The 10,422-nt window shown below is 44.1% G+C and overlaps 2 protein-coding genes across 4 annotated transcripts in view; both read left to right on the forward strand.

Annotated features, from left to right (window-relative positions):
• LOC116988540 (interferon alpha-inducible protein 27-like protein 2A) overlaps window positions 1-3,756 on the forward strand; it is a 43,855-nt gene extending 40,099 nt beyond the window's left edge. For 2 of the 3 annotated variants that reach the window (XM_033045348.1, XM_033045349.1), the window contains exons 2-4: window positions 317-360; window positions 1,795-1,956; window positions 3,598-3,756. In XM_033045348.1, coding sequence (XP_032901239.1) covers window positions 317-360; window positions 1,795-1,956; window positions 3,598-3,677 — 286 coding nt within the window. In that variant the 3' untranslated portion in view covers window positions 3,678-3,756. Of the gene's footprint in view, window positions 1-77; window positions 174-316; window positions 361-1,794; window positions 1,957-3,597 lie in introns of those variants that run through there. The other variant, XM_033045350.1, reaches the window with a different exon arrangement.
• LOC116988538 (interferon alpha-inducible protein 27-like protein 2A) overlaps window positions 1-10,422 on the forward strand; it is a 59,057-nt gene that overhangs the window by 20,832 nt on the left and 27,803 nt on the right. The window lies entirely within an intron of this gene.

The following is a 10,422-nucleotide window of genomic DNA, read 5'->3' on the forward strand; positions in this document are numbered from 1 at the left end:
CATTGAGAACTTTGAAATACATTGAAATACATTTCTCTTTGAAATACATTGAGTGAGTCATTTTTTTCACTGGCCTGGAGAAGTTGGCACACAGAGTGGAAATGTGGAAATCCTGAAGCCACTGCCAGTTCCTGCCTGGATAACAGAGAACTGATGTGAACGAGTGATCGCTGGTTGGTATGGAAAAAGTGGGCCGAAGGGTCTTTTGCATGGTGTATCTCAGAAAAAAACGTTACCTTTAAACTATTTGCTGAAGTATTTAAATACAAGTTCAAAGCAAGGTTTATTTTTAAATGGTTTATTTTTCTCTTCACAGAAAAATGGTTTTAGGAATGCTTATTCTGGCGGGCACTGGTGGTGGTGAGTAGAATCAATAAGTAAACTTTTGATTTATATAACTTTGTGACCCCGGCATTCCCTCTCTCTCCATCCCTTCCCCACCCAAGTTGCACCAGCTTCTCGTTTTCACGCGGTCTTCTTGCTCGTGCTGCCGGGAGCGAGTGATTATTGTGTTCGAGAAACTGCCCTCACCTCTGACGACGCTCCCCCCTCCTCTCCCCTCCTCTCCCCGCTCTGTCTGCCCCCTCACACTCCCTCTCTCTCCCCCCTTCCCTCTCTGTGCCCCCTCTCTCTGCCCTGCATTAGTCAGGATTCTTCTAACTTGAAGGCCAAAAGCATTTAACAAAGACTATTCTAAGGTCAGATGCCATAAGTATTAGAAATTATTTACTGTATTTTAATAGTGGGGGCAGGACTGTGTTGTGACTACTAAAGCTGCTGCCTCACAGCTGCAGTGATTGGGTTCAGTCCTGACCTGCCTTCGTGGAGTTTGTCAATTTTTCGTGCATAGGTTTCCTCCAGGTACGGAGGTTTCTTCCACATCACCAACGCATGCAGGTTGGGGGATTAATTGTCCAGCGTCAATTGCCTCTTACCGGTAGGTGAGCGGTACCCGAAGGGAGTAGATACAGTAAGATACTTATGTAGGGGGAGAATTAAATGAGATTAGAGTAAGTGGATGCATATTAGTCTGGTTGGGCCGAAGAATCAGAGCACAGAATTTTATTACATTAATACCGCAATTCAATATTTTATTTTTCTGATTGTTGTTCAGAGAGATGTAGCCCTTGTGTAGGAAGGTGCTGCTGATGTTGGTTTACACCAAAGACAGGTACAAAATGCTGGAGTGACTCAGCGGATCATTGTGTTACTCCAACATTTTGTGTCTATCTTAGATGTAACCCTTTCTCCTCAGTGTCTCTGCACTGCACAGTTTCTTGCTACTTTTTTGATCAGGTTTCATTAGAGGCTGTGCTGAGCCGAGGGAGGAAGTCCTGTAAGATACTAAAATGAGATTAGATGTGCTGTGTATGTTCCCCTTCAGTTTTATATCAGCTACAACTTGTGCCCATAGCACAGCCCCTTTGATTTGGTACTGAGGTGACCACAAAAATGTAGTTTGGTGGCACATCTCCCATAATATTCAAGTGAGTAGTGCATTCGCAGGAAAGATTTGCAGATGCTGGCATAAATCAAAGTCTGAAGAAGGGTCTCGACCCGAAAGGTCACCCATTCCTTCTCTCCAGAGATGCTGCCTGTCCCGCTGAGTTACTCCAGCATTTTGTGTCTTACAGTAAATGTGCATGTTGGGTGGAGTGCTATCTTACCCATCATTAAATTGCTTGAATGTACCTTTCATAGAAATAGTGCCACCTAAATCCCTGTGTGTTCTTGGTTTGTGTTGAGCTCCTGTATTAATGTAGTCTGATCAAATGGGGATGTTTCTTCCTTTAGCCGCTTTCATTGCTGCAGCCCCCTTTGTTTTGGGGGCAGTGGGCTTCACCGCTGGTGGGATAGTGGCCGGTTCTATCGCTGCAAAGATGATGAGTGCCGCCGCTGCTGCCAGTGGAGGAGCTGTTGCAGCTGGAAGCATGGTGGCTATTCTTCAATCGGCTGGTAAGGTCCAGTGAAGAGAAATGGGCATCTCTCAATCTTCCATGCTTAAATTCTTTGTGCTGAACATGGCGCGGAATAACATTTTCATATTAAATACACCAAGAATGTATCTTTATAGCAATGAATTTAATTCTGTATATTTTAATTACACCAACGTAAAAATAAAATCTGTTTTGGCTTTTCTGTAATTAGAAATATAAAATTAAGATCATTTGAAGAACAATTCCTCTGAATAACATCAGCTAAGGCCAGTAGGCTGTGTGAGCTTCGGTACATAATAGGGTAATGAAAAGTCTTGGTCTGCAGAAGTGGGAAAGAGTTATCAGTGAAGAAAGCAGACGGGCACTTCTCTGGGTGAGAATGAGACTCCAGAGTGGTCTGGTGCCACTGTGGTTCCATGGTATATGAAGTCTCAGATCAGTAGAGAACATTATGAGGGGAGAGAGAAACAACAGTTAGAGGTTGGGTAGAAAGAGGAATAAGGTCCTGCAGACTGAAATTTAAAAGCCGGATCTCTCTGTTTGTGATCTTAAGATTGCTTGCACTTGTGAGGGTTTAAATAGGTGGACAGGATGTGTGCCTAGCTAAAGAGCGTGGGCAGGTGAATAATTGGGATTGCTTCTGGAGGCGGAGGGACCTAAGCAAGAATGATGGATTGCACCTAAATGGAAGGCAACCGTTATCCTAGTAAGAGATTTATGTGTGCTCCTCAGAAGGTTTTTAAACAAAATTGGCAGGAGGAAGGGAAGATTAGTGCAGCTGTTGTGGAGGCATTCTGGGGAACGTAGAGGATTATCAAACAAATCCAGTGGGCAGAGCAGAGACAGGTTAGGAATCATGGAATGGCTAGCAGAGTCGAATGTGTTTGTGTTAATGAAGCAGACCCCACAGGTAAATCATTTGGGCATAGAGCATGGATCAGCACTTGGAATTATGATGTTATAGCAACCACAGAAATATGGTTGAAGGAAGAGCGGGACTGGCAACTTAATGTGCGGGTGCGTAGAAATTTCAGATGGGACAAAATGAATGCAAATGAGAAGGGAAGCGTCACACTACTCATTATGGAGAAGACAATAGCTGTACAGAGATTCATAGAATATAGAATGTACAGCACAAGGAATGGGCCCTTCGGCATTTAAGAGACTTTTGCATAGGCACATGGATATGCAGGGAATAGAGGGAAATGGATCATGTGCAGACAGATAAGACTTGGTCTTGGCATCATGTTCGGCACAAACATTTGGGCTGAAAGGCCAGTTCCTGTATTGTCCTATATTATGTGGGAGAAAAAAAGAAAATGTGCATAAATTGCAATGGTAGTGCAAACCTCAATAGATTTCCATTGTTGAGTTTGGATTCGGGCTGATTTAAGAACCTGATAGATGCAGGAAAGAAACTGTTCCTGGACCTGGTGATGTGTGACTTTGTGGTTCCATACCTCCTGCCCAGTGATAGCAGTTAGAAAAGGCATGGCTTGGATGGTGGGGATCCTTAATGATAGATGCTGCCTTCATGTGTTAGTGCCAGGTGGCATTGTACCTATGCTGCTCAGGGATGAGGTGTCGGTTGTTAATAATTTCAGGGTGTCTCAAATTGTTTACAGTTCATTCTTATTTGTTGTTTCCTGCTTTTCTTTAGGAGCTGCAGGACTGTCTGCCGCTGCTAATGCACCAGTTGGGGTTGGAGGTGCATTAGTTGGTGCAGCGATCGCAATCTGAAGAGAAGAATGGCCTAAATAAAATTGAACAAATTACCGTTCTTAAATTCTGAAATTAATAAAACTTACATTGACTCATCTGTAACTGTTCAGGCAGCTTACTTCTTCCTCTTGCGTGTAGCATGCACAGCCTAAAGTTGTAGGACAACTTGTTCTATTTGATCTTATTTGATTGTGCGCATTAGTCGAAACAGGGCGGACACGTGAAGGTTGCAATCTTGCACCCCGGCTGCTTACTGGGATGGGGAACATAATATTTTGAGAGGTTCTGATGTTTCTTCTCACAGGAGATGTTCTAGAACTGAGGGGCATAGTTTCCAAACAATGGATCACCTATCTCAGGTGAAAATTAGGAAAGATTGCTCTCAGATGGCTGTACCTCAAACTTCTGTACCTCTTGCCTCATGGCAGAGGGGAGACGAAGGAATGACTGGGATGAGACTGGTCCTTTATGATGCTAGATACCTGGCTATGAGGCACCGTGAAGTGTAGAAGCAGACAATAGAAGGGAGGACAATAGAAGTATGGATATGGACGATATGGATATGTAATGCCATGGATGAGAATGTACAAGATATGATTAGTAAGTTTGTGGATGACACAAAAATAGGTGGTAACATATGGAGTGAAGATGGTTATAAACTTGTTGCGGGATATTGATCAGCTGGGCAGGTTGGCCGAGGAATGACTAATGGAGATCAATTCAGATAAGTGTGAGGTGTTGCATTTTTGGAAGTCGTACCAGGGCAATGAATAGTAAGGCAATGTGGAGTGTTGTAGAGGTGAAGGATCTCAGAGTACAAGTAAATAGCTTCTCCTCAGACCAATATCCTGACCTTAACTGATTCACTGATTACTTTGTAGGCTCTGCCTCAAACTTCTCCCCTCCCCAACCCCAATCTGACTAAGCATCATCCCCTCACCTCACCTGGTTACACCTGTTGCCTTACCAGCCCGTCTCATCCCTCCCTCATTGGCCTGATGCAGAGTCTCGATCCAAATCGTCATCCATCCTCTGCTTGACCTACTGAGTTCCTCCAACAGGAACCTCCCTTTTCCACCAGGTTACTACATCTGCAGTCTTATATGTTGAGAATAAATGACCACACAGCTTGTTTCGGGCTGGAGAGAAACCATTAAAATTGATCCCAGCCCAGCATCCTTGGGGCATTTAAAAATGTTGTGCTATCAACCAATTTACTTTGCATTCGCAAGAGTATAGGGAGGTTGCACGAAAGGTCATAGGGCTCGACGCACGGAGCCGCTAAATCCAACTGGAAGACATCCGTCACTTCCGGTATATGTTATTAATGCTAGAAACGCGTACATTCCTACCTGTTAAAAACCGCCAAAATGTTGAATTTTTGCGCTGAAATAAATTGTGGGAGTCGGGGTAAGTGTGAGAGACATCTACCCAACTTTAGAATTCCAAACGTGAAGCGAAATGAAGGTATAGGGTGATTTCACGAAAGGTCACTGGAGCGTAAATCCCCACTCACGTGACCGAAAATTTTAACTGGGGGACAAGCGTCACTTCCGGTACATGTTAGTGGATGGGAAAACACGCACTTTCACACCCGTTAAAAACATCGAAAACGGCCAGGTTTTGAGCTGCAATTAACGGAGCCAGTCGGGGTGACCGTGAGGAACAGCTACCTAAATTTACAGTCCAAAAAAAAGATAGAAACTAAGGTAAATACAAGAGCGAGCTGAAGGTGTGAAAAAGGCGGAAGTGCTAGCGGACTTTTTTCTTGGAGATTTAAAGATCCAAAATATCGGGAATTATCGCGTTTGCTCGCTGCATTTCATCAAAAGTGGCATTATTGACTTTTTATATTTATTCATTTGTTATATGAAAAGTATTAAAAGTTAGAAACAAACCCGTCAGTAAAATTGCAAAATCGCCCATGGTTCTCGGGTGGGTTTTAACATGCAAAATGAACACGCTTCTGAAGCTACATTCACCATTTAAATAATCGTAAGCTTGCATCTCAGTAAAATTGATTTCCAAACGCATTAAGAGTTTACGATTATTTAAATGGTAAATGTAGCTTCAGAAGCGTTTTCATTTTGCATGTTAAAACCCACCCGAGAACCATGGGCGATTTTGCAATTTTACTGACGGGTTTGTTTCTAACTTTTAATACTTTTCATATAACAAATGAATAAATATAAAAAGTCAATAATGCCACTTTTGATGAAATGCAGCGAGCAAACGCGATAATTCCCGATATTTTGGATCTTTAAATCTCCAAGAAAAATGTCCGCTAGCACTTCTGCCTTTTTCACACCTTCAGCTCGCTCTTGTATTTACCTTAGTTTCTATCTTTTTTTTGGACTGTAAATTTAGGTAGCTGTTCCTCACCGTCACCCCGACCGGCTCCGTAAATTGCAGCTCAAAACCTGGCCGTTTTCGATGTTTGTAACGGGTGTGAAAGTGCGTGTTTTCCCATCCACTAACATGTACCGGAAGTGACGCTTGTCCCCCAGTTAAATTTTTCAGTCACGTGAGTGGGGATTTACGCTCCAGTGACCTTTCGTGAAATCACCCTATAGAGAAGCGAGAACTGAAGGGACTACAGCAGCTAAAGTGCTTGGTAAACATTGAAAATATTGGGAATTATCGCGTTTGCTCACTGCATTTCATCAAGTAAGGCATTATTTGTGTTTTTTCTTGATTCCTTTGGTATCTAAAAATTCTCAGAAGTGATAAATCTGGCTGTAAATTTTTCTTCAGATGCGTTTTCATTTTGTACGTGAAAACCCACGAGAACCATGAGCGATTTAAAAAATTCACAGCCAGATTTATCACTTCTGAGAATTTTTAGATACAAAGGAATCAAGAAAAAACACAAATAATGCCTTACTGTTGATGAAATACAGTGAGCAAACGGCCAATGTTCGCCAAGCACTCTGGCTGTTGTTGTCCCTTCAGCCCTTGTTTCTATCTACCGTCATTTCTCCTCACTTTTGGAATTCTGAAGTAGGCTAAATGTCTCACACGCTTATCCCGATTTCCATAATTCTTTACAGCGCAAAAATTGACAATTTCAGCGGGTTTTAACGAGCCCGCTACGCTGGAGTCCGCTCTAAGATCTTTGGTCGTGACCCGACTGCCGTGAAACCAAAGATCTGCTCTAAGATCTTTGGTGAAACCTCCCTATAACTGAATGCAACGCTGATGTCACATGAGTTCAGAGGAAATGAAACTGAAGAAAATAATTTAAAGTATTTACTGAATAAACAGAACTTTAATAAGAGTCAAACACAGATATCTTGAATAATTGCCTCGAATAATGACTACTAACCAAAGATCTTATAGCGGAGCAAGATAGGCTACTCCAAAGATCTTATAGCGGAGCCCGCTATAGGATCTTTGGGCTACTCCTGCGAAATGCAATGGACTGACGTGTAGTACGCTATGGAGGGAATCATGGGCCTTTTTCCACGCCCATTTTAGTAACCTGAGCCTACCTGACCCGACCCGACTCGCAGTGTAATCAATGTTGCGGGGCAACAGTTTGTGTGGGTTATTCATAAATCTGTCAGTTCATACTTCTTGTCAACAATAACATTTGATTCTGGTAATTGTCTTTTTTAATGTTTTTTAAATCATTTCTTTTTAAATGGTTCACAAGCAGTGTTTGAGTTGATTTTATAGTAACCGGAACCGACCCGACTCGCAGGGTGATTGACATTGCGGAACTTTTTGTGCGTGATATAGGGTTAGATTCATAATTTTGTTAGTTCATAATTCTGTTAATTCTTGTTAAAGAATAAAATGTTTATAAACACACATACATGAAAATTATATAAATGTGTATAATCATATAACACACACAATTATATTTCTTCTGATCCAATAATGAACTTTATTTCAGACTAGACAAGGGACATTAAATAAGAAACATTGTAAATAAGAAACATTGTAAACCTCCCCGCAACTTCACACACACTAGGCCTTATCCCCCCCGGCACTCCCTCGCCTGCCCCCTCACTACAATGTCTCCTCCCCCATCCTATGCCCCTCTCCCTGTCCCGTTGCCCCGGGCCCCACACTCCCTCGCCCCGCACTCCCTCTCCCCGCTGCCCCGGGCCCCACACTCCCTCTCCCGTTGCCCCGGGCCCCACACTCCCTCGCCCCGCACTCTCTCTCCCCGCTGCCCCGGGCCCCACACTCCCTCTCCCGCTGCCCCGGGCCCCGCACTCCCTCGCCCCGCACTCTCTCTCCCCGCTGCCCCGGGCCCCACACTCCCTCTCCCGCTGCCCCGGGCCCCGCACTCCCTCGCCCCGCACTCTCTCTCCCCGCTGCCCCGCACTCTCTCTCCTCGCTGCCCCGGGCCCCGCACTCTCTCTCCTCGCTGCCCCGGGCCCCGCACTCTCTCTCCTCGCTGCCCCGGGCCCCGCACTCCCTCTCCCCGCTGCGGATCCAATCTTTGGCCGGAAGCAAGAGGGCGGAGCAAAATGGCGGAACAAGATGGCGGGGGCAGGTTGCTAAAATGAGTCATAAAATCGCCCATGAATCCGCCCATGAGCGTACTACACGTTTGCGTGAGAGTAATCCATCTTGCTCCCCTATAGGATCTATAGGATCTTTGCTACTAACCTTCGGACCGGGAAGTGTACCATTGGCTTGCTACGTATATTACGCTATTCAGTGAATGAGAGAATCTGTTAGCAAAAGACAACAGAAACAAACGGAGCAACCACGGCAGGTGATGTAGACATTTTAAAAATAAGATTGATGCAATTAAGGTGGAGGTTTTACTAACAGCTTACTGATAAATACCCTGGTTTTTTTTTAATCGATCATTCATTTTTACTTGTGTATGAAGGAACTGCAGATGCTGGTTTAAACCGAGGATAGACGCCAAAAGCTGGAGTAACTCAGCGGGACACGCAGCGTCTCTGGAGAGAAGGAATGGATGGGTCTGAAGAAGGGTCTAGACCCGAAACGTCAGAGATGCTGCCCGTCCCGCTGAGTTACTCCAGCATTTTGTGTTTATATTCACTCGGGGCAGTAAAGGGGTTGGGAGCAGGGTGGGGGTTGTCAACCGTTACGGTCAGACATTGACCAGGGAAATTCAACTTGAATATCTGAGCAAGTTTGCAGGGATGAAGGAAGGAAGGAAGGAAGGAAGGAGTTTGTAGACAAGCCACTCGGGGGGGAAAAGCAGGGCTGATGTGGAATTCCCGAGTCCGCTGCCAGTTTCGCAAAATTATAGGGAGGTTTCACCCAAAGATCCTATAGCGGAGCAAGATGGATTACTCTCACGCAAACGTGTAGTACGCTCATGGGCGGATTCATGGGCGATTTTATGACTTTTACGATTAAGATGCCCCCGCCATCTTGTTCCGCCATTTTGCTCCGCCCTCTTGCTGCCGGCCAAAGATTGGATCCGCAGCGGGGAGAAGGAGCAAAGATCCTATAGCGGAGCTCTACTATAAGATCTTTGGTTAGTAGTCATTATTCGAGGAAATTATTCAAGATATCTGTGTTTGACTCTTATTAAAGTTCTGTTTATTCAGTAAATACTTTAAATTATTTTCTTCAGTTTCATTTCCTCTGAACTCATGTGACATCAGCGTTGCATTCGGTTATAGGGAGGTTTCACCAAAGATCTTAGAGCAGATCTTTGGTTTCACGGCAGTCGGGTCACGACCAAAGATCTTAGAGCGGACTCCAGCGTAGCGGGCCCGTTAAAACCCGCTGAAATTGTCAATTTTTGCGCTGTAAAGAATTATGGAAATCGGGATAAGCGTGTGAGACATTTAGCCTACTTCAGAATTCCAAAAGTGAGGAGAAATGACGGTAGATAGAAACAAGAGCTGAAGGGACAACAACAGCCAGAGTGCTTGGCGAACATTGGCCGTTTGCTCACTGTATTTCATCAACAGTAAGGCATTATTTGTGTTTTTTCTTGATTCCTTTGTATCTAAAAATTCTCAGAAGTGATAAATCTGGCTGTGAATTTTTAAAATCGCCCATGGTTGTCGTGGGTTTTTACGTACAAAATGAAAACGCATCTGAAGAAAAATTTACAGCCAGATTTATCACTTCTGAGAATTTTTAGATACCAAAGGAATCAGGAAATAACACAAATAATGCCTTACTTGATGAAATGCAGTGAGCAAACGCGATAATTCCCAATATTTTCAATGTTTACCAAGCACTTTAGCTGCTGTAGTCCCTTCAGTTCTCGCTTCTCTATACCTTCATTTCGCTTCACGTTTGGAATTCTAAAGTTGGGTAGATGTCTCTCACACTTACCCCGACTCCCACAATTTATTTCAGTGCAAAAATTCAACATTTTGGCGGTTTTTAACAGGTAGGAAAGTACGCGTTTCTAGCATTAATAACATATACCGGAAGTGACGGATGTCTTCCAGTTGGATTTAGCGGCTCCGTGCGTCGAGCCCTATGACCTATCGTGCAACCTCCCTATACTCTTGCGAATGCAAAGTAAATTGGTTGATAGCACAACATTTTTAAATGCCCCAATGATGCTGGGCTGGGATCAATTTTAATGGTTTCTCTCCAGCCCGAAACAGAAGCTGTGTGGTCATTTATTCTCAACATATAAGACTGCAGATGTAGTAACCTGGTGGAAAAGGGAGGTTCCTGTTGGAGGAACTCAGTAGGTCAAGCAGAGGATGGATGACGATTTGGATCGAGACTCTGCATCAGGCCAATGAGGGAGGGATGAGACGGGCTGGTAGGCAACAGGTGTAACCAGGTGAGGTGA

The sequence above is a fragment of the Amblyraja radiata genome, chromosome 27 (assembly GCF_010909765.2).
Source record: "Amblyraja radiata isolate CabotCenter1 chromosome 27, sAmbRad1.1.pri, whole genome shotgun sequence".
NCBI lineage: Eukaryota > Metazoa > Chordata > Chondrichthyes > Rajiformes > Rajidae > Amblyraja > Amblyraja radiata.